Genomic DNA, 24,874 nt, shown 5'->3' on the forward strand with positions numbered 1-24,874 from the left:
ATGGGGTATTTCGGTCTTTGTACCTGTTGAGAAGGTTGATGTGTACTGTTATGTTAGTTCAAGTGCTTCTTACTTAAAAAAGGGCACTTGAGTCTTTTCCAATAAGTTAATAATATAATAATAGGTCTGGCTGAATCTAGGGAGATAATCTTTCTCTAATTCGAACCAGCCTTTCTCTCTTTCCTCTCTTTTCTCTCTTCTTCTTTCTTCTCCTACTTGCTGTTTACTTTACAGTCAACGAACAAGACAGAATTCTAGGGCAGGTCAAACTTCAACATGGTATCAGAGCCAGGTTCAACAAATCAGACTTGCTAAAATTCTGTCTTCTGCGCATTCGAATTAGGGTTTCTCTTGGGTTTCTCAGCTGTGAGTTGGAGACTGGGAAAAGGGCTAAAAAGGAGTGATCACCCTCTTCCCTAGGAGGTTCCTATGCCTCCAATTGTGTCGTTGGTGATTGGTTGCTGTGGTTTCTAAGCCCTAGTTAGGGCTGGTACGTGTGGTGCAGTGGTGTCTCAGCCCTTCGTGTGGTTGGCCTTCAGGCGATAAGGTAAAGTTTTTTTTTATGCATATTTTCTGTTATGGAATACATGAGAGGTGTAGTACAGTTCGCATGATGGGTTTCGATTGCAGTATGCTAGGGTTTATGCTAGGGTTTATTCTGGTTTGTTTGTGATTCAAAGGGCAATAGTGTCTACTTAATGGTGAAACTTCCTGTAGCTGTGGATTAGGGTTTGTGGTGTTACAAGTGTGGTTTTCAGCACTTGATATCGCTGAAATCAGTGTGTAGACTTCGGTGAGTAGGGGTTGTGGTGTTGCAGTTTTCAGCATTTAATACTGCTAAAATCAGTGTGCAGATTTCGGTGATTAGGGTTTATGGTGTTGCAGTTCTCAGCATTTATTACTGTTGAAATCAGTGTGCAGATTTCAGTGAAGTGTCTGTGTGTAGTGTGTGCAGTGTGTAGTGCTCATAATTCAGTGCTCAGAATTCAGTGATAAGGGAGTTCGGCAATGGCAGATAACAGTGATAGTAAACCTAGTGTCATGATCTCTACTGACTACCTGAATGTCCAAATGACCTCCATTAAACTGAATGGAGAGAATTATGTCCCTTGGGCCAAGTCTGTAGAGGTTTTTCTGAAGGCAAAGAAGAAAGTGAAGCATATAAGAGAGGAGAAACCCCCCGCTAATTCTCAAGAGTATGAAGACTGGGAACAGGAAGATGCACAGATCATTACATGGTTGTGGAACAGTATGGAACCCAAAATCAGTGTGAACTTCATGTTTCTTGACACAGCCAAAGAGGTGTGGGATCATGCTAAGAAACTGTATTCAGGTCAGGATAATACCACTAGGATATATCAACTGTATCAAGAATACTTCAATCTGCAACAAGGAAGTCAGAGCCTTGAGGAGTACTATGCCAGTGTGAGGAATATCCGTAATGAGTTAAATGTCCATCATCCTCTCACTTCTGATGTCAAAGTTCAATAGCAACAGCGAGAGCAGCTTGATGTGACACGGTTTCTGGTGGGGCTGAAATCTGAGTATGAACCAGTACGAGCTCAGATACTAGGGGGATCTACTCTTCCATCTTTAGAGGAGGTGTTTGCTCGTCTTCGAAGGGCTTCCATTGGATCTATGGATTCTAATGTCTCCGATAAATCAGCATTTGCAGTGTCGAGAGGTCGAGGTGGCAGAAGTGGGGCTCGAGGAGCCCAGCTTAGCAGAAGTGGTAGTGGTGGATCTACACATACCCGTGGTGGTGGTCGTACTGGAGGTAGAGATTCAGGGGGAGCTCGTGGTAGAGGACGTGGCTCGGGTCCACGGAAGTGTACTCATTGTGGATTGGATGGACATACCATTAACTATTGCTACAACTTACATAGTCCTCCCTTGACGTGGGCCAACCATGCCATAACTAGTGACACCAGTTTCAGTTCTAGACAGGAGAACCGGTCAGCTGACCCGATGCCTTCTACCCCCTCAGATGGCCCAGGCAAGGAGATGGTGAGTGTTCCTCGGGATGAGTATGAGAGGTTTGTTCAATCCAAGTCGCAGCAGAACACAGCTTCCTTTGCACACTCAGGTATGGCTTGTTTGGCATCCACACCCAACCCCTGGATTATTGACTCTGGAGCCTCTGATCACATGATGGGAACTCCAAGTGTGTTTTCATCTCTCACTCATTGCTCAACATCACAATCTGTTACCCTTGCTAATGGCTCCACATCATCTATCTGTGGTGTTGGTAATGTTGACCTAAACCCTGTATCCCTATCCTCTGTTTTATATGTACCTAAGTTTCCATTTAATCTTATGTCTGTTAGTAAGCTGACCAAGTCCCTTAAGTGCTCCATCACATTTTACCCTTCTATGTGTGTTTTTTAGGATCTCAAGACGGGGATGAAGATTGGTGGAGGGCATGAAGCCGGTGGACTGTATTATCTTGATGGTGGTGTACGAACGTCGACGGCCCTTCAATCATCCATTTCTCCTCTCCAGTGGCATTGTAGATTTGTTCATCCTTCGCTGAAAGTGTTGCAGTCCTTAGTCCCTTCATTGAGTCAACTTTCTGTTTTAGATTGTGAGTCGTGTCAATTTGGGAAACACCATCGTGTTCCCTTTTGTTCTAGGGTCGATAACCGTGTGTCGAGTCTTTTTTCTTTAATTCATTCAGATGTTTGGGGTCCTTATAAAGTGATGTCATATAATGGATACCGCTATTTTGTTATTTTTGTTGATGACTGTTCAAGAATGACGTGGCTCTATTTAATGAAAGAAAGAAGTGAATTATTTGCCATCTTCCAGAAATTTTATGCTGAGATCCGCAATCAATTTGGCGTTCACCAAACTTCATGTCCTTACACTCCGCAACAAAATGGAGTGGCTGAGAGAAAGAACCGCCATCTTGTAGAAACGATACACTCCCTCATGCACCACATGAATGTTCCCAAAACCTTTTGGAGCGATGCAATACTCACCTCTTGTTTCTTAATTAATCGGATGCCCACGTCTATCCTTGATGGTCGTTCTCCTTTTGGTGTCTTATTCCCCAACATGTCTCCGTTTCCACTTCCTCATCGGGTATTTGGGTGTGTCTACTTCGTTCATAATCTAGGTCCCAAGACTGACAAGTTAGATGCACGTTCCCTGAAGTGTATCTTCCTTGGCTATTCCCGAACTCAGAAAGGGTACACGTGTTATCATCCCAGTTCTCGTCGTTCCTTGGTATGTGCTGATGTTACATTCTTCGAGTCTACTCCGTTCTTCGTCGGGTCTGGTGCTGCTGCTTCCTCCTCATCACCACCTCCTCTTCCTCTTCCTGTAGCTGATCCACCTCCTCTGGTTCCAGTCATGCCTACGTCCTTGCCTCCGGTGCCACCGTCGGTTGACCGTCCACCCATCCGTCACGTGTATACACATCGCCCGCGTACCGGCTACGGCTCCTCCAGCTTCATCACCGTCGACAGATCCAGCTCCAGCTCCAACACCAGCCTCCGACCTAGATCTTCCTATTGCCTTCCGGAAAGGTAAACGTACTTGCACCCTTCACCCTATTTCCAATTTTGTTTCACTTACCCACCTCTCCGCCTCCCATCGCCAATTCATCTCTTTATTATCCTCTGTGGTTGTTCCTAAGGATGTCCAGGAAGCCCTTACCTCTCCAGAGTGGTGTCGTGCTATGGAAGAAGAGCTCTCTGCTCTGCATCATAATCACACTTGGCATCTCACCGCTCTTCCTCCTAGGAAGCAGGGTATCGGTTGTAAGTGGGTGTATAGTGTTAAGTACTTGCCAGATGGTCGTGTTGAGCGCCTGAAGGCGCGGCTGGTTGCCAAAGGGTGCTCCCAAACCTATGGCATTGACTACATAGAGACATTCTCCCCGGTTGCTAAGATAGGGTCAATTCGTGTCATCTCCCTTGCAGCTATGTATGATTGGCCTCTCCATCAGCTAGATATCAAAAATGCCTTTTTGCATGGTGATTTGCTCGAGGATGTCTACATGGAGCAACCACCTGGGTTTGTTGCTCAGGGGGAGGATGGTAAGGTATGCAGACTTAAGAAGGCTATTTATGGACTTAAACAGTCCCCTCGAGCATGGTTTGGTAGGTTCAGTGAGGTGGTCAAGAAGTTTGGTATGAAACAGTGCCAAGTTGATCACTCTGTCTTCAGTTTTGACTCTTCAGCAGGCAAAATAATATTGGTGGTGTATGTGGATGATATCGTTGTGACTGGGAATGATAAAATGAGCATTGACAGATTGAAGGCATTCCTACAAGAACACTTTCAGACAAAGGACCTTGGCAAGTTGAAATACTTTTTGGGCATAGAGGTAGCAAGATCTAAGCATGGCATTAATTTGTGTCAGAGGAAATATGTGCTTGATTTACTGGAAGAAACAGGGTTGTTGGGTACTAAACTGGCTGAGACACCTATGGAAACAAATACGAGGCTGAGCAGTGGTATAGGTGAAGTATTTGAAGACCCTAACAGATATCGACGGCTTGTAGGCAAACTAAACTATCTAACCATTACTCAGCCAGATATTTCATTTGCGGTTAGTGTGGTGAGTCAGTTCATGCAGAAACCTTTGGTTCCACATTGGAATGCAGTGCTAAGGATTGTGAAGTATCTGAAAGGAGCTCCTGGTCGTGGTTTGCTATACAGGAGTGGTGGAAAACTAGTAGTAGAAGGATACACCGATGCTGATTGGGCAGGTTCTATGTCTGATAGACAATCCACCACAGGCTATTGCACCTTTCTAGGGGGTAACCTGGTAATGTGGAAAAGAAGCAAACAGTTGTGGCAAGAAGCAGTGCAAAAGCAGAATATAGGGCCATGGCACATACTGCTTGTGAATTAGTGTGGCTGAGGAACCTTCTACAGGAGATAGGATATGACATCAGTACTCCAATGAAGCTCTATTGTGACAACCAGGCAGCAGTTCATATCTCTTCCAATCCGGTGTTTCATGAAAGAACCAAGCACATCGAAGTTGACTGTCATTTTGTGAGAGAGAAGGTGCTGAATGGGGTGATTGAAACTGCATATGTTAGTACGGGAAACCAATGGGCAGGCTTGTTTACAAAAGGTTTGAGTCAGGGGAGAGTGGACTAATATGTAACAAGTTGGGATTATATGATATATACTCACCAGCTTGAGGGGGAGTGTTAGTGGTGTTAGTGAAGGGGTATTTCGGTCTTTGTACTTGTTGAGAAGGTTGATGTGTAATGTTATGTTAGTTTGAATGCTTCTTACTTAAAGAAGGGCACTTAAGTCTTTTCCAATAAGTTAATAATATAATAACAGGTCTGGCTGAATCTAGGGAGATAATCTTTCTCTAATTCGAACCAGCCTTTCTCTCTTTCCTCTCTTTTCTCTCTTCTTCTTTCTCCTCCTACTTGCTATTTACTTTCTTTACAGTCAACGAACAAGACAGAATTCTAGGGCAGGTCAAACTTCAACAAGTACCATAGTCCAAACAAGGAATAAAGACTTCGAGGGAGCACAAGACTTCCAAACTTCCTGGTAGGGAAACTCAGTAACCCCCATACTACTAAGCTTCAAAGTAAGGGATTTGACTGAGAAACAGCCATCCTTACTCCAGGACCAGCTCCATTCATCTTCACCTGCAATGTCTATTGTCTGCTCCTGTAAAATCTGCAGAAGCTGCACCACACCTTCTACTTCCCAATCAAATAGTTCTCTTCTGAACTGATGATTCCAGATCACTGAGTTGTTAAAAATCACATAAGACTCTGCCACTGATATTTCTTGATTAACTGTACATTGGAACAGAAGGGGAAACGCCTCAGCTAAAGGTTTGTCCATGTACCAGGGATCTTTCCAGAATTTCAGCCTATTTCCACTTCCCACCTTAAACCTCACCCCCTCATACATCACAGGAAGAGATTTTAGAATCCCTTTCCAAACCGAACAACCCCATGTTGGGTATGGATCCTGAGACTTCCAATTACCCCAATCCACACCAAATTTTGTTGCAATTAGGGACCTCCACCAAGAAGATCTTTCTACAGCAAATCTCCAACACCATTTACTCAATAAAGCCAAAGTAACCACCTTTAATCTTCTAAGACCTAAACCACTCTTTGCCTTAGGAAGACAAACTTGATCCCAATTCACAAGGTGCATCTTCTTCTCTTCTTCCCACCCTCTCTAGAGAAAATCTCTCTGTATCTTCTCAAGTTTCTTTGCAATTTTAGATGGCATAGGAAACATGGACATGAAGTAGGTAGGGAGGTTGGCAAGGGTACTCTTGATAAGGGTCACTCTCCCTCCTATAGACAGATATTTTGCCTTCCAGGAGGCCAATTTTTTCCCAACTCTCTCAATTACGGGATCCCATAAAGCAGAAGAATGGCATTTGGCACCTAGTGGGAGGCCAAAATACTTACCCAGCAGATAATCCACCTGGCAGGCCATCAACCTAGCAAAAGAATCCAGATTAGGAACGGGACTCACTAGGATTATCTTACTTTTGTGAAGATTAACTTTAAGGCCTGATACAACTTCGAACCAGCAAAGTATACCAAGTATAACATCCACCTGGTCAGAAGAGGCATCAAGGAAACAGAGAGTATCACAGCAAACTGCAATAGAATGACTTTTTCCGCTCCCAGAGCAATTGCAAAACCATTCCACAAGCCATTAACTGCTGCCTTTAAGGAGAATTGGGTCAGGAGCTCTGATATACAAATAAAGAGCACAAGAGAGAGTGGGTCCCCTTGTCTAAGACCCCTCGAACTATCAAAAAACCCCACTGACTGGCCATTGATCAGCACAGAGAATTTGGGAGAAGAAACACATACTTTTATCCAATTTCTCCAATTTACATGGTCATATGCTTTTTCTATATCCAGCTTTACAACCAGTCCCAGAGCCTCCCTTAATCTTGAGCCTATAAGCTCATTTGCAATCAAGACAGAATCAAGCATTTGTTTCCCCATAACAAAGGCAAACTGATTTTTAGCAATAACACTACTTAGCACCTGTTTCATTCTCACTGCTAACACCTTTCTGAGAATCTTGTAGAAGCTATTTAAAAGGCCGATGGGCCTAAACTCAAATCCTTAAGGACAGAACCTGACATTAAGAGCCTCTATAAAGTCTAGCCAAATAAGTTGAGAAAGGGATCTATAGTACCATTGGTACCAAAGTGCAGCCTCTCCATCAAGATGGATCGATGAAATGGACATTCATTGATAAGTTGGCGTCTAACAGAACTCGAAGTATCATTCAACTCAATAAATCCATGGGATAGGGTCATCACTTGAGAAAATTGGAAAATCGAGCATGATTGATCTCTCTTGGAAGCATAGTTGTCAAGGCAATACCTAGGCAACACTAGGCAATTTCCAGGGCTCACCTTGACCAAACTACATGTTTTAACATAAGGCACCTGCCCTGAGTACTAGGCAGTTGCCTAGGCAACTAGGTGGGCACCTATCTGTAATATGTCTTTTTTTATTGGATAACATTTGTTGTTTTATCTTTTTAAATACACCCTGATGATGCACAGTAAAATTATATTTTTTATTACAATATTATACATGTTAGCATAGGGGTATTTCTGTCTTTATACCTTGATTGATGTTGTTGATCTGTAATGTTGTGTTGAAATATGTGCTCTTAACTTAAGTAAGGGTACATAGGTCTTTTCAGTTATGTTTTAATATTAATATAAATTCTTACTGGCCAAATGGGAGAGGACATGTTGACTCTTTCAGTTTGAACCAGAATTCTCTCTTCTCTCTTTCTCCCTCTCTCTTTCTCTATCATTCTCTCTTCTTCTACATAACTGAACTCAGTCAGGCCAAACTCTAAGGCAGACCTGAATTCTAACATGGTATCAGAGCAGGTTAAATCTGCCTAGATTTCTGCTTGCCTAGGGTTCATTCTCTACGCACCCTATCTAGGGTTTTCCTTTTTTTTTTTATGTGTTCGATTGGAGATAAGGGAAAGGGCTGAAAAGGAGTGATCGCCCTCTTCCATTGGGGGTCTCTATGCCTCCAATCAGGTCGTATGTGGTCGGTTGCTGTGATTTCTGAGATCGCCCTCTCCTAGTAGAGGAGGAATAGAGGGTCGAACTGTGTGTGGCTGTTGTGTGTGAAGCGGCTGTTGTGTGTGGACTGCTCTCCTGCTCGCATGGGTGTTACTTCAGCGATAAGGTAAGAGATTTCAGTTATGGTTTATGGATTAAATAGGAGGTGTGTTTCAGATCATTTGCTAGTGTTTCGGCCAGTCAGTGCTAGGGTTTATGCTAGTTTCTTTGCGCATGTTGAAGAGATATGATCATATAGTGGTGAGATTTCAGGTAGTTGTAGGAGCAGAGTTTGTGGTGTAAAGAGCACACATTCCAGCAACAATTAGTGCTGCAATGAGTGTGACAGGTGTGACCTAGTGGTGTGTAGTGTGCAGATCTTAGTGATAATAGAATTCAGCAAGTGTGCAGTATTGGTGATAACATAATGGGAGACAGTAATGATTATAAACCTAGTGTGATGGTGCCTACAGACTACCTGAATGTTCAGATGACCTCCATTAAGTTAAATGGAGAGAATTATGTGACTTGGGCTAAATCCGTTGAAGTCTTTCTAAAGGCAAAGAAGAAGGTAAAACATATCAGAGAGGAGAAACCTTCCTCTGACTCTCACGAGTATGAAGATTGGGAGCAAGAGGACGCTCAGATCATCACATGGTTGTGGAACAGTATGGAACCCAGGATTAGTGTGAACTTCATGTTCCTTGATACTGCCAAAGACGTGTGGGACCATGCGAAAAAATTGTATTCGGGGCAGGACAATACAACCAGAGTTTATCAGCTTTATCAAGAGTACTTTAATCTGCAACAGGGCAATCAGAGTCTTGAGGAGTACTATGCCAACATGAGGAACATACGTAATGAGTTGAATGTCTATCATCCTCTCACTTTTGATGTCAAGATTCAGCAACAACAGAGAGAGCAGCTTGATGTGACTAGATTTTTGGTGGGACTAAAGTCTGAATATGAACCAGTACGGGCTCAGATATTAGGGGGATCAGCTCTTCCGTCCCTAGAAGAGGTATTTGCTCGACTTCGGAGGATTTCTATCGGATCTACTGAGAACTCTAATATCTCAGGTAGATCGGCCTTTGCTGCATCGAGAGGCCGTGGTGGTAGAGGTGGAGCTCGGGGAGCTCAGTCTGGCCGTGGTGTTGGTAGTGGTTCTGCATATGGCCAAAGTGGCAATGGTGGGTCTACTTATAATCGTGGTGGTGGTCGTACTGGGAGCAGAGATTCAGGGGGAGCCCATGGTAGACGACGTAGCTCAGGCCCGAGAAAGTGCACTCATTGTGGAATGGATGGACATACCATCAACTATTGTTATGATTTACATGGTCCTCCCTCAACCTGGGCCAATCATGCCACGACCGGTGACTCAAGTTCCAGCTTTAAACAAGAGAATCATTCATCTGACCAGTTGCCTCCTACATCCACAGATGGTCCCATGAAGGAGATGGTGAATGTTCCCCGTGATGAATATGAGAGGTTTATCCAATCGTAGCAGAACATGGCAACTTTTGCTCACTCAGGTATGGCTTGTCTGGCATCTACACCCAATCCCTGGATCATTGACTCTGGAGCCTCCGAACACATGACTTGAACACCAAGTGTGTTTTCCTCCTTATTTCATTACTCAACATCACAATCTGTCACTCTTGCTAATGGTTCCACATCCTCAATTTGTGGTGTTGGTAATGTTGACCTAGATCCTGTATCCCTCTCATCAGTTTTGTATGTTCCTAAATTGCCTTTTAACCTTATGTCTGTTACTAAGCTGACCAAATCACTTAACTGCTCCATTACCTTTTATCCTTTTATGTGTGTCTTTTAGGATCTCAAGACGGGGATGAAGATTGGTGGAGGGCATGAAGCAGGTGGACTGTATTATCTTGACGGAGGTGGTGGTAGAACTTCAACAGCTCTCCAGTCATCTCTTTCTCCTCTCCAGTGGCACTGCCGATTTGGTCATCCGTCGCTCAAAGTCTTGAAGTCCTTGGTTCCGTCCTTGAGTCAGCTTTCTGTTTTGGATTGTGAGTCGTGTCAGTTTGGGAAACACCATCGTGTTCCCTTTAGTTCTAGGATTGATAACCGTGTGTCGAGTCCTTTTTCTTTAGTTCATTCAGATGTTTGGGGTCCTTATAAAGTAATGTCATATAATGGATACAGATATTTTGTCGTTTTTGTGGATGATTTTTCAAGGATGACGTGGCTCTATTTAATGAAAGAAAGAAGTGAATTGTTTACCATTTTCCAAAAATTTTATGCTGAAATTCGTAACCAATTTGGTACCCATATCAAAGTTTTTCGTTCTGATAATGGCCGCGAATATTTATCCTCATCATTTCAGGAATACCTGGACCAACACGGCATTATACATCAGACCTCGTGTACCTACACCCCACAACAAAACGGGGTGGCTGAGAGAAAGAATCGCCATCTCCTTGAAACAGCAAGATCCCTAATGCATCACATGCATGTTCCCAAACCTTTTTGGAGTGATGCAGTGCTTACCTCTTGTTTTCTGATTAATTGGATGCCCACGTTCATCCTTGATGGTCAGTCTCCGTTTCAGGTCTTGTTTCCCTCTTTGTCTCCGTTCCCTCTTACGCCGAGAGTTTTTGGGTGTGTCTGTTTTGTCCATCATATGGGTCCTGGGAACGACAAGTTCGATGCCCGTTCTCTCAAGTGCATCTTCCTTGGCTATTCTCGGACCCAGAAAGGGTTTAGGTGTTACCATCCTGGTTCTCGACGGTCCTTTGTGTATGCTGATGTCAGTTTCTTTGAGTCTACTCCGTTCTTTTTGGGGTCTGGTGATGCTTCTTCCTTCTCATCACCTCCTCCCCTTCCACTTCCCGTTGTCGATCCTCAGTTTGTTCCAGTTGTGACCAAATCCTTGCCTCTAGTGCCACCACCTGTTGAACGCACACCTATCCGTCATGTGTATACACATCGCCCACGTGCACCGGCTACTACTCCCCCGGCTACATCTCTGTCGACGGATCCGGCACCAAAACCCCACTTGGCATCTGAGATTGATCTACCCATTGCTTTGCGGAAAGGTAAACGTACTTGCACCCTTCATCTCATTTCTAATTATGTTTCTCTTACTCACCTTTCCGCTTCCCATCGCCAGTTTGTTACCTTGTTATCATCAGTTATTGTTCCTAAAGATGTCTAGGAAGCCCTTACCTCTCCAGGGTGGTGTTGTGCCATGGAAGAAGAACTCTCAGCCCTTCATCATAATCATACTTGGGACCTCGTTGCTCTTCCTCCTGGGAAGCAAGCTGTTGGTTGTAAGTGGGTTTATACGGTTAAGTACCTGCCTGATGGTAGTATTGAACGCCTGAAAGCGCGATTAGTTGCAAAAGGGTACTCCCAAACCTATGGCATTGACTACACAGAGACCTTCTCACCGGTTGCTAAGATAGGGTCAGTTCGTGTTGTGATCTCTCTTGCAGCCATGTATGAGTGGCCACTATATCAGCTTGATATCAAGAATGCCTTTTTGCATGGTGACTTACTCGATGAGGTCTACATGGAGCAACCTCCAGGGTTTGTTGCTCAGGGGGAAGATGGTAAGGTGTGCAGACTAAGGAAAGCTATATATGGGCTTAAACAGTCTCCTCAAGCATGGTCTGGTAGGTTCAGTGAGGTGATAAAGAAGTTTGGCATGAAACAGTGCACGGTTGACCATTCTGTATTTAGTCATGACTCTCCGAGAGGAAAAATACTATTGGAGGTGTATGTAGATGATATTGTTATTACTGGGAATGATAACATTGGTACTGATAGGCTGAAGACTTATCTGCAGGATCACTTTTAGACAAAGGATCTGGGTAAACTAAAATACTTCTTGGGGATAGAGGTAGCGAGATCCAAGTATGGGATTAACCTGTGCCAGAGGAAGTATGTGCTTGATTTGCTGGAAGAAACAGGCTTGTTGGGTGCCAAACCAGCTGAAACACCCATGGACACAAATACCAAGCTAAGCAGTGATATGGGTGAAGTGTTTGAAGACCCTGGCAGATACCGATGACTTGTGGGCAAACTGAACTACCTAACCATTACCAGACCAGACATCTCATTTGCAGTTAGTGTGGTAAGCCAGTTCATGCAAAAACCTCTGACTCCTCACTGGAATGCGGTTCTGAGAATTGTGAAGTATCTAAAAGGGGCCCCGGGTCGCGATCTGATATACAAGAGTGGGGGAAAACTTGAAATAGAAGGGTATTCTGATGCTGATTGGGCCGGTTCTATGTCTATAAGCAGTCTACTACAGGCTATTGCACGTTTCTGGGAGGTAACCTGGTGACATGGAAAAGTAAGAAGCAGACGGTTGTGGCAAGAAGCAGTGCAGAGGCAGAATATAGGGCTATGGCGCATACTGCTTGTGAATTAGTGTGGCTAAGGAACCTTCTACAGGAAGTAGGGTACAACATTAACACTCCAATGAAGCTCTATTGTGATAATCAGGCTGCAGTTCATATATCATCGAATCTAGTGTTTCATGAAAGAACCAAGCATATTGAGGTTGACTGTCACTTTGTGAGGGAGAAGGTGCTGAATGGAGAGCTACACACTACACATTTTAATACAGGAAATCAGTGGGCTGACTTATTTACAAAAGGCTTGAGTCAGGGAAGAGTGGACTACATATGTAACAAGCTGGGAGTATATGATATATACTCACCAGCTTGAGGGGGAGTGTTAGCGTAAGGGTATTTCTGTCTTTATACCTTGATTGATGTTGCTGATCTGTAATGTTGTGTTGAAATATGTGCTCTTAACTTAAGTAAGGGCACATAAGTCTTTTCAGTTATGTTTTAATATTAATATAAATTCTTACTGGCCGAATGGGAAAGGTCATGTTGACTCTTTCAATTCCAACCAGAATTCTCTCTTCTCTCTTTCTCTCTTTCTCTCTTTCTCTATCACTCTTTCTTCTTCTACATAGCTGAACTCAGTCAGGCCGAACTCTAAGGCAGACCTGAATTCTAGCAATGACAGAGTGTATTCTTGATGTCCTTCAAATTGTCAACCATCTTATGCAAATTCACTTCAAAACGATCTACCTGATCGTTGGTGAAATTGGGTTTGGTGTTCATTATCTTGGATTGACACTTTGATACCAATTGATAATATCAATTTGATCTAATCTAACTGTAGGTGTTCAAGACTGCTATCAGTCTTGATCACTAAGAGAACTTCAGGTTCGAAGAGAAGGGAAATTGAAGGAGGAGAAAGAGTGGTGAGAGAGCAGTAGAACACAGGGTTTGAGGAGAAGAACAGAATCTCAATATTCTATCGCCGCCACTTCAATTTAATATTTATATGTTATGCTAGTTACATGAAAGGACACATCTGCCCTTGGTGTTTACATCATAACATATAACAATATAAAACTGAAAAGTAAATAACTAGAATAATAGAATAATAAATTGACCATCAGCTATGACTACATTCTACCCTATGGACAGAGTGGAACCACAGCTGTGGGGCCCACATCAATGTTCTCTACACTCCCCCTCAAGTTGGGAGTAAGTGTTCATCATTCCCAACTTGGATAGATCCGCTTCTAGCTTCTTTCTTGATACGGCTTTAGTGAGGATGTCTGCTAGTTGCATACTGGATGTGATGTAAGGGAGGCATACTTCTTGAGATGAGACCCTCTCTCGTACAAAATGGCGGTCAACTTCAATGTGTTTGGTTCTGTCATGCTGCATTGGATTATGTGCTATATTAATGGCTGCTTGATTATCACAATACAGCATCAGGGGCTTCTCATACTCAATACCCAACTCCTTAAGTAGAGATCTTAGCCATAGGATTTCAGCCACCCCGTTGGACATGGACCTGTATTCTGCTTCAGTACTTGACCGGGAGACAACACTTTGTTTCTTACTTCTCCAGAAGACAAGGTTTCCTCCCACAATGGCACAATATCCTGAGGTAGACCTTCTGTCATCAACACTCCCAGCCCAATCAGCATCCGTATAGACCTTCACCTTCATGTGGTTGTTGTTCTTGAACAGTATACCCCTACCCAGGCATCTCTTCAAGTAGGCTAAGATTCTTTCTGCCATAAGAAGATGTGTGGTTCTAGGAGAATGCATGTACTGACTGACAACACTAACAGCATAAGTAATATCTGGCCGAGTGAGACAGAGATATAGGAGCTTTCCTACCAATTGCTGGAACATAACTTTGTCTTCAAGAAGCTCCCCACTTTCTGCACTAATCCTGTGGTTCTGTTCAATTGGTGTATTTGTAGGCTTGACACCTAACTTTACAGTTTCTACCAACAGGTCTAGAATATATTTCCTCTGAGAGATAAAGATCCCCTGTTTGGATCTAGCAACCTCAATACCCAAAAAATACCGGAGTACACCAAGGTCTTTCACCTCAAATTCTTGGTGAAGGAGCTGTTTAAGAGACTCAATCTCATGGCTATCATTCCCTGTGACCACAATATCATCAACATATACTGCCAGTAGTGTCAAGGAGGACTCTACCCTCTTGATGAATAGAGTATGATCTGACTGGGCCTGTACATAACCAAACTGCACAAGGGCTAGTCTGAATCTATCAAACCAAGCCCTAGGTGACTGTTTCAAACCATACAAAGCCTTGTTAAGCCGGTAGACCTTCTTACCTGTTTCTACATCATAGAATCCAGGAGGCAAACGCATGTAAACTTCTTCCTGCAGATCTCCATTCAGAAAAGCATTTTTCATGTCCATTTGGTATAAAGGCCAAGTGTGACTTGCTGCAAGGGATAATAGGACTCAAATAGTGGTCATCTTGGCTACCGGGGCAAAGGTCTCTAAGTAATCTATGCCATAAGTCTGTGTAAACCCTCTTGCAACTAACCGAGCTTTATACCTCTCAATAGATCTATCTGCATTATGCTTCACCGTAAATACCCATCTGCATCCAACTGGTTTCTTTCCTTTGGGCAGATCAACTACCTCCCAGGTGTTGTTTTTCAACAGGGCATCCATCTCAATTTGCATTGCATCTTTCCATTCCGGAACGGATAGGGCTTCTTGCACTGTTCTTGGAATAGGGACATTGGAAATGGAACTAAGGTAGGACCTGTAGGTAGGAGATAGGCGATCATAGGATAAAAAATGGGAAATACAGTGGGTTGTAGATGTGGTACAATGTCGTTTCCCTTTACGGACTGCAATCGGAAGGTCAAGATCATCTGTAGGAGGTGAAATGGCAACAATAGAGGAAGTCTATGTGGGCCCTAGGACTGTAGTACCTAGACCTAGAGTTGCAGATGAGATTGAAGCTGCCCTGGACTGCTGATGATCAGGATCAACCTGTCTACACCGCCTGTGATAGACCCTCAACTCCTGATCCCTCTGACCACCCTCACCATTGTAGCTCTCCCTCAACTCCTGATCCCTCTGACCATCCTCATCATTGCAGCTCTCCCTCAACTCCTGATCCCTCTGATCACCCTCACCATTGTAGCTCTCATCACCCAATGGAATAGGTAAAGGAACTGCCCCACTCTCACTGCTCTCCCCCTGAAGACAATGACTCAAACCCCCGCTCTCACTACTCTCCCCCTGAGGGGAAACCCGAGGATAATAGGGTGTCCCCTCAAAGAAAGTGACATCCATGGAGACAAACTTCCTCCCTGAGACAGAATCATAGCAACAATAACCCTTTTGAGTTTGTGCATAACCAAGGAAGATGCATTTGGAGGCTTTGGGTTCGAACTTGGAGTGATGGGGTCCGAGAAGCTGAACAAGGCAAGTACAACCGAACGTCTTAAGGGGAATAGAAAACAAGTCCTCACGTAGGTGTAGAAGGGAAAAATGAGATCTCATATCAAGGACCTTGGAAGGAACCCGATTAATAAGGTATACCGCCGTGAGAATAGTATCACCCCAGAAGCGGATAGGAACATTGGAAGTAAACATGAGACTTCTAGCCACTTCCAAAATGTGCCTATTCTTCCTTTCGGCAACTCCATTCTGCTGAGGTGTATGAGGGCAAGAGCTCTGGTGGATAACCCCATGATGAAGAAGATAAGATGTCAATGATTTAGCAAAGTATTCATTTGCGTTATCAAATCTAACAACTTTGATCTTGGCATCAAACTGGTTTAGGATCATTTGGTGAAAGTTTTGGGTCAGGGAAGGTACCTGATCTCGTGAACGCATGAGATAAACCCAAGAAAAATGGGTATGGTCATCAACAAATAACAAGAAATATTTGTACCCACCCATGGAAAGGATATGATAAGGCCCCCAAACGTCAATATGCATAATATCAAAAAAATTATCACTCCTTTTATTACTCAATAAATAAGGCTTTCTACAATGCTTACCAAACTCACAACTTTCACACTGTAACTGAGACAACTCAATAGACTCAAATAAAGCTGGAAACAGACTCTTTAAAGACCGAAAAGACAAATGACCTAATCGGTTATGCTTTCACACTCTGAGAAACAAAAAAATCTTCTCTATTGACTCTTCCTGATGGAGCCTCTCCCCGAGCAGATAGATCCCATTCGTCTCACGGCCAGACCCAATCCACTTCTTCGTCTCCAAGTCCTGAAAAACACATCGGTCAGGGAAGAAGGTTACTGAGTAGTTCATATGCTTGGTAATACTACTGATTGAAATAAGGTTAGTATCAAGCTTAGGAACATGCAAGACAGATGACAGGGAGATAGTATCTAATAACTTGATGTCACCCTTCCCAGAAATAGAAACCAGGGAGCCATCAACAATAGATACTTTATCCCTACCAGAAGACAAATGGTAAGTAGTAAATAGCAAATGCAAGCTAGTCATGTGATCGGATGCACCTGAATCTATTACCCAACAATGTTCAGTAGTACCTGGAGCTGAGGCATGATAGGCTGAAGTTTGAGTACATGAATGTGCGAAGGCAAATGTGGCAGGGGCTGATGGTGACTGCGGTGGCTGAGCTGAATTTCCAACTTCCTTTTCTAACTATATTAGGGCAGCCTGAACTGCAGCTAAGGTCTCTAAAGATGTTCCTTTTGTGCCAGATGAGAATGTTGAATCAGTGTCCATGGCTACATGAGTAGTGCCCTTCTTGCTTCTCAACTTCGCAGGAACCAAATGAGGATGCAGTTTCCAACATGTTTCTTTTGTATGTTTGTGCTTCTACAATGTTCACATACCACATCCTTATTGTCTTCCTTCCTCCTGTCCTTCTCTGAATCACCCCCTGATTTGGGTGTGACCGCTACAAAGGCTGGTGTGAGGGGCTGAGGTTGCATCATAACTTTCCTTTTGGTCTCTTCACTGTGTACAAATGAGTATGCCTGAGAGAGAGTCACACTGTCTCTACTTAAAATCTGTTGTCATACAATATCATACTTTGAATTTAGGCCTACCAGAAACTCAAATACCCAATTTGTCTCAACCCGCTTTCTATATATTTGTGCATCTTTGGGACTCTCCCACTCAAGAGTCTCTAAGTGATCAATCTCACGCTACAAGGACTGCAAGGTAGAGAAATATACTGAAACCGGTCTCTCTCATTGTTTAAGATTTTTCACTTCACATTTCATATCTCCCTTGGGAATAAGTTTCTTTCATAACATCCCATATCTCCTTAGTTGTCTTTGCCCACAAGTAATTCCGGCTAATATGAGGCTGCATAGAATTACACAGCCATGTCATAACCAAGTAGTTTTCTTGGATCCACTTGGTATATGCCAGGTCTCCCTTGGGAAGTTCTTTCATATCTCCCAAGAGGTACCCTAATTTACCTCTTCCACCAATAGCCATCATGGCCGATTGGGCCCATTCCAAATAGTTTGATCCATCAAACTTTACGGTTGTAATCTGACCACCCATCTCAGAAACACTACCATAACTGATGTTCCCAAGGCTGCCTTCTGCCTGATTTTTAAACTCCATTTCTGTCAAGTCTCAAAACAGCACTTGGACTACCAATACCAATCACAATAAAAAACAGTATAGGCCTGATCTGTATTCACAGTGTATGCACAAAACTGGGATAATTCTTATCTGAAACCAACTAGCCAACACAACAGTAGTTGTCCGTAGAGCTCTAACCCCTTAGGACTCTAAAAAACAGCTTAAACATAGGTCTGATATGCTTGGCAGAGTTAGGGTTTTAATCAGTCCTTAAAGTGAACAATTCAGTTGCACAATCCAATCAGTACCGTATAGATAGACTTGCAGTAGGATTAATAAGAAACCCTAGAATCTGATCAATGCTAACAATAAACTTGAGGGCAGCTCTAGGTAAATCACAGGGTTCAGTCTAACACTAGGGCTTGCCGCAAGATCACTTTCAAACCCTAGAGCAGAGAGAAACAAAGTTGAGACAGTTCAACCTAAGATTTGCTATAAAACCCTAGTGAATCAAAGAGAGAAAACCCTAGAATGGTTTGGCCTCCCCCTCCAAATATGTCCAACCTATCTTCTCTGATAGAACTTCTCTTAGAAAGTAAATGACTTACAAGGAAAAAATGTCTGCTGCCTTCTAGGGTTACCCGAACCCTAGTCTTCTCTTATCCTTCCTGACCACCAACACTCTACAACCCTAACAAGTTTCCAATAGCTACTAGCACTTCTGGCGATCTCCAAGAATTAGTCTGCGAACTCCTCCTTTTCAGCTTCCAGTCCTAGGAGATTCTCATGTGGTCGGCTGGTATTAGGCTCACATGAGAAACCCTAACTTGGCTCTGATACCATGTAGGTGTTCAAGTCTGCTATCAGTCTTGATCACTAAGAGAACTTCAGGTTCAAAGAGAAGGGAAATTGAAGAAGGAGAAAGAGTGGTGAGAGAGCAGTAGAACACAGGGTTTGAGGAGAAGAACAGAATCTCAATATTCTGCCGCCGCCACTTCAATTTAATATTTCTATGTTATGCTAGTTACATGAAAGGACACATCTGCCCTTGGTGTTTACATCATAACACAACAATATAAAACTGAAAAGTAAATAACAACTAGAATAACAGAATAATAAATTGACCATCATCTATGACTAGATACATTCTACCCTACAGACAGAGTGGGACCACAGCTATGGGGCCCACATCAATGTTCTCTACACTAACCTACTTAGAGGGAGCTCGTTCGAGGGGGGAGAGAGAGAGAGTAGATTTTTACATTCTCTGCCTTTGATGATTTCATGAGGCCTTAAATATATGGTCTTCTATCACAACATCCACACTCTTTGCATGTTTCCTACCACTAGGCCTCAAATGGCTTCTTGATGTAAACTCAAACCGGAGGCTTCATTGGCTTCATGGTTGGGGCACTAGCTGGCTGGCAATGGCCCTCTAGGCTTGATCTGAAGCAGCATTGGCATGGGTAACTAGGGCTTGACTGTTCTAGATTGCCTGGTTCCTAACAGAATATCTAATTCAAATTGGTTCCTAGGTCAGCCACCCCATACACTAATAATAATTGCCTAGAAAAAGTATTCAATTATCTTGACAATAAATCCGATTGAAATATGAGGAAGTAGAGAAGAGAAGGAAAGAAGAGAGAAAGGAGAAGGAAGAAAGGAAGAAGAAAAAGTTTGGAGCAATAGAATAGTGCTGGCGATGCCAACTTTTATTATATTATATAGGGCGGCAGAAATAAGAAGGGAAAAGACCCTTGTGCCCCTGTTGTAAGTGAGTACAATAACAAAAATAAAAAATGCTTTAACTAGCCAAACAAACCCTAACACAAATAACTAAATTATTTCAAGACTCCCCCTCAAGTTGGAGCATGGATGTCAATCATGCCCAACTTGTCACACAAATCATTGTGCCACACATGATGAAGACCTTTGGTGAAGATATCTTCAAGTTGTTCTTTTGAGCTGACATATGGAGTACACGCTTCTCCATTTACAAGTTTCTCTCTAATAAAATGCTTGTCCACTTCAATGTGTTTCATCTTATCACGCAGGACTGGATTAGCAGCAATATTGATGGCAACTTTATTGTCACAGTAGAGTGACATAGGATTGCTCACTACAAAACCCAGTTCAGTTAACAGATTTCTTATCCACATGATTTCAGCAACCCCATGAGACATTGCTCTATATTCTGCTTCAACACTAGATCTAGCCACCACACTTTGTTTTTTACTTCCCCATGTGACCAGGTTTCCTTCTACAAAGGAACAATACCCACTGGTAGACTTTCAGTCATTGACTGCTCCTGCCCAATCAGCATCAGTATATACTTCCACATTTAAGTGACCATGTTTCTAGAACAACAAACCAGCTTCAGAAAACTTCTTGAGGTATCTAAGGATCATCTCTGCAGCTTCAAAGTGAGTTGTCCTAGGATTGTGCATGAACTGACTAAGGACACCCACTGCATAAGCAATATCAGGCCTGGTCATAGACAAAGACAAGAGTCTCCCTACAAGTCTCTAGAACTTCTTCACATCTTTCAAAAACTTTCCCTAACTGTCTCCCAGCTAATGATTAGATTCAATTGGTGAGCCAATTGGCTTTACCCCCAACTTGCTTGTGTCTTCTAGTAGATCTAGTACATATTTCCGTTGGGAAATAAAGATGCCCTTGTGAGAGCGGGCAACTTCAATTCCAAGGAAATAACGTAAGGGGCCTAGATCTTTCACCTCAAATTGAGTGGCTAAGAATTTTTTTAGTCTCCGTATTTCAGCCTCCCAATCTCCTGTGATCACTATGTCATCCACATACACAATAAGAGCTGCAATTTTCCCTTCACCTCTTTTCACAAATAGAATGTGATCTGACTGGCATTGTTTGAACCCCATCTGTTGAACTACTAAATGGAACTTACTAAACCAAGCCTGAGGTGATTGTTTCAACCCATATAAAGATTTTTTTTTAACCTACACACCTTTTGTTCACTGCCTTTGGCACAGAAACCTGGAGGTTGGGTCATGTACACTTCCTCTTCCAAGTCACCATTCAAGAAAGCATTTTTTATGTCCAATTGGTGAAGTTCCCAGTCAAGATTTGCTGCCAATGAAATAAGGATCCTGATAAAGTTCACCTTGGCTACTGGAGCAAAAGTCTCTGCATAGTCTCCATATACTTGTGTAAAACCTCTTGCTACCAGTCTAGCCTTGTACCTTTCAACAGTTCCATCAGCCTTGTGTTTCACTATGAACACCCACTTGCAACCCACTGGTTCCTTCCCTTCAGAAGGTTCACCAACTCCCAAGTGCCATTTTTGTGTAATGCATCAATTTCTTCCTACATTGCATCTGTCCATTCAAGTTTAGATAAAGCTTCTGCCACATTCTTAGGAACGGGGACACTGTCCACAGAAGAGAGGAATGCATGGAATGAAGGTGAAACGTGATCATAGGACACAAAATTAGAGATAGGATGATTAGTGGTATAAGATCTAACACCCTTTCTCTTAGCAATAGAAATATTAAGATCATTGATGACAAGTGAATCAACATTGAGAGGAACAAGCATACCAATAAGAGCAAGTGTACCTGGCTGATGAGACGGATCTGCCTCTGGTGATTCCGATGATGTTGGTTGCATAGTGTCAAGTTCCACGACTCTTGAACTCTGCAGGCTTTTATGGTGACGATGAAAAACCCGGAATGAAGGATTGGGTAAAGGAGGTAGTTGAGTTTGAGCCGCCTGTTTCTCCTCAACCCTATTCTCCCCCTAAGAAAAAACCGAGAAGAAATGTTGATTCTCAAAGAATGATACATCAATGGAGACATAGTACTTGCGAGAGGTAGGATCATAGCAGCGATACCCCTTTTGAGATAAAAGATAACCAAGGAAAACACAAGGAATAGCCCGAGGATCAAGCTTACCTCGAGTAGGGGACAAGTTATGGACAAAGCAACGACACCCGAAAACACGCATTGGAATGGTGGACAACGGAGTTGTAGGAAACAAAAGCTGATGTGGGGCCTTATACTTTAGTAACCGAGATGGCATACAATTGATGATGTATGTAGTACACAAAACTGCATCCATCCAAAAACGTTTTGGCACATTCACATGAATTAATAAGCCACGAGATACTTCGAGAAGGTAACGGTTCTTTCGTTCAGCAACACCATTTTGTTGTGGTGTCCTGGCACAAGAGCTTCGCTGAAGTGACCCACTCGAAGCAAAAAACTCTGGGAGATCACTATGGAAGTATTTCTTCACATTGTCCGACTGGAGGGTATGGACTTCAGTTTGGAACTGAGTGAACACCATGTGTTGAAAGTCTTTCACAATTTTTGGCAATTCATCTCGAGATCGCATAGGGTAAACCCAAGTGTATCTAGAGTAATCATCAATCAAGGTAATGAAGTACTTATATCTAGCCTCAATTGGTAGAGTAACAGGACCCCAAACATCTGAATAAACAATATGAAATGGAAATTCAGATATTTTATTTCTCAAAGGTAAAGAACTTCTACAATGTTTACTCAATTGACATGTCTGACACTGTAACTGACTCACTGACAAGGACTCAAAAGAAATATGACCTAGACGACTATGCCATAGATAGGCTTGACTCTCATTTGACAAACTTATGGACTCTGTAGCCACAAGACTAGTTTTATTCTCCAACACGTAGAGACCATCCACCATGCTTCCTCTACCAACCGTCTTCCTCGAGGCCAAATCCTGAAACACACATGGAAGACAGAAAAAAAGTGACTGAACAGTTCAAGAAGTGAGTTATACTACTAATGGATAGCAAATTTATAGGTAATTTCGGAACATGCAGTACATTAGAAAGGGTAAGGCCGAGTGGGAGAGGTATGATACCTTGGCTAGTTATGGTAGAGAAAGAACCATCAGCTAGTCTCACCTTATCTCTCTCAGAGAGAAGGTTATATATCTGAAATAAATTTGACTTACCGGTCATGTGGTTTGAGGCTCCGGAGTCAATAACCCAAGGAGAATCAGTGGTATGAGATGACACATGGAAGGCAATGGCAGCGTTACCTGATGTAGACGCGAAAGAGGTAGGAGTAGGACTAGTATCCATTTGACAAAGAGTCCTACCATATAACTCCAAATGGCCACGGAAGGAGTTGATGATCTCTTCCTTAGGGTCAGAACTGTGATGCCTTTCTGAGTTACCATGGGACCAGTCTCTTGAGATGCCATATTAGCTGAGTTTTACTTTTTTTTATTCTGCTGGCTTGGTTTCTTGCCCTGATCAGGTGTTGACTTCTTACCCAAATCATGTGCCCATTTAGGTTTTCCATGGAGATCCCAACATGTATCTCTCGTGTGTCGTGTCTTCTAGCAATGAGTGCACCAAAGTTTACTCTTATCATTTGTTCTCTTCTGAGAGTCACCTTTCTTAAAAGCACCTCCGACATTTGCATCTAAATTTCCCCGGACAGTTAAGGCAACTGACTCCCCCTCTACACAATTCATCACACTTCTTCTACTCTCTTCTGACTGCACTAAAGCATACACCTCCTGAACTGATGGCAAGTCTTTACTACCCAATATTTGCACCTTGATGGACTCATATGAAGGATTCAGCCCTAGGAGGAAGGCAAAGACCCGTTGCTGAGATACAAGTGACTTATACGCCTTTGCATCTTCATCACACATCCAATTCACATTCTGGTAGTGATCAAGTTTTTTCCATATCGATGTCAAATCAGAATAGTACATCGAGAGACTCTTCTCCCCCTGCTTGCAAGTGGAGGATTCAGTTTGCAGTTGATATATCTTGGCATAGTGTCTTTGCTCTGAATAGGTGGACTTTGCTTGTTCCCATATCTCACAAGCAATTTCAACCCACATAAAAGTCTTCCTTACCTATGGCAGCATGGAAACCAAGGGCCATGACATCACCATACTATTCTCTTGGTTCCACCTATCATATTCAGCACTTCCATACTTCGGTTCCTTCACTCTCCCATTGATGTATCCTATTTTCCCCCTAGAAGTGATGTAGAGTTTTATTCTCCTAGACCACTCAAGGTAGTTCAGACCATCAAAAGGAATAACAGCCATGGGGAAACTCATATCCATTCCCCCACTCTGAAGTAGCAGAATTCTCAGACGACATAGTAAGCACAAGTTTTTTTATCTAAACTCTCAACTTAGGATCCCTCCTTATATCGACAAAAGCTCCACCGACAATAATTCATTTTTGAACTTAATCTGAGCACAAAAACAAACAGCACCAACTTCCAAAGAAGAGCTATGACGAGACTGATTTTCACCACAGCATTAATCAATAACGTGTAAGTTCCACCACAGCATTAATCAATAAGAGAGATCCTAACACACATGAAATCAGACTAACGAGCAGAGAAAATAGGTCATCTACGACCTACAGTCACCTTTTCATAAGTACAGGATCACACGATCCAACAAATAAAAGATATAACCCTCACAAAAGTCTGCCAACATTTACAGGACCACACGATCCAACAAATAAAAGATATAACCCTCACAAAAGTTTGCCGACATTCAGTGGTTTGAATTCATTTGCTCTCCACTTGGTACACGACCAAGGAAAGAAATAAAAGAATAAAGAAAACTTTAGGGTTGTACCAGTTGCAGATCTGATTTGATCAGCCCAGATTCAGTCCTCTGTTCCGCCTTGATTCAGCAACTTGAAGAGAAAAAACTTGGTCGCCCAGATTCAACAGCCTTGCTCTGATACCATCTTGACAATAAATCCGATTGAAATATGAAGAAGTAGAGAAAAGAAGGAAAGAAGAGAAAAAGGAGAAGAAAGAAAGGAAGAAGAAAAAGTTTGGAGCAATAGAACAGTGCTGGCGGCACCAACTTTTATTATATTATATAGGGTGGCAGAAATAAGAAGGGAAAAGACCCTTGT

The 24,874-nt window shown here is 42.8% G+C and overlaps 1 protein-coding gene across 11 annotated transcripts in view; it reads right to left on the minus strand.

The window, feature by feature from the left end:
• Positions 1-24,874, minus strand: part of LOC148848651 (signal peptide peptidase-like 1) — a 47,248-nt gene that overhangs the window by 14,938 nt on the left and 7,436 nt on the right. For 2 of the 11 annotated variants that reach the window (XM_088951233.1, XM_088951231.1), the window contains exon 4: positions 16,353-16,641. The exons of the other annotated variants lie outside the window; for them this stretch is intronic. In XM_088951233.1, the coding sequence (XP_088807359.1) occupies positions 16,522-16,641 (120 nt within the window). In that variant the 3' untranslated portion in view covers positions 16,353-16,521. Of the gene's footprint in view, positions 1-16,352; positions 16,642-24,874 lie in introns of those variants that run through there. 11 annotated transcript variants of the gene reach the window in all.

The sequence above is a fragment of the Nelumbo lutea genome, chromosome 6 (genome assembly GCF_056320005.1).
Source record: "Nelumbo lutea isolate HS-2025 chromosome 6, American lotus-T2T, whole genome shotgun sequence".
Classification (NCBI taxonomy): Eukaryota; Viridiplantae; Streptophyta; class Magnoliopsida; order Proteales; family Nelumbonaceae; genus Nelumbo; species Nelumbo lutea.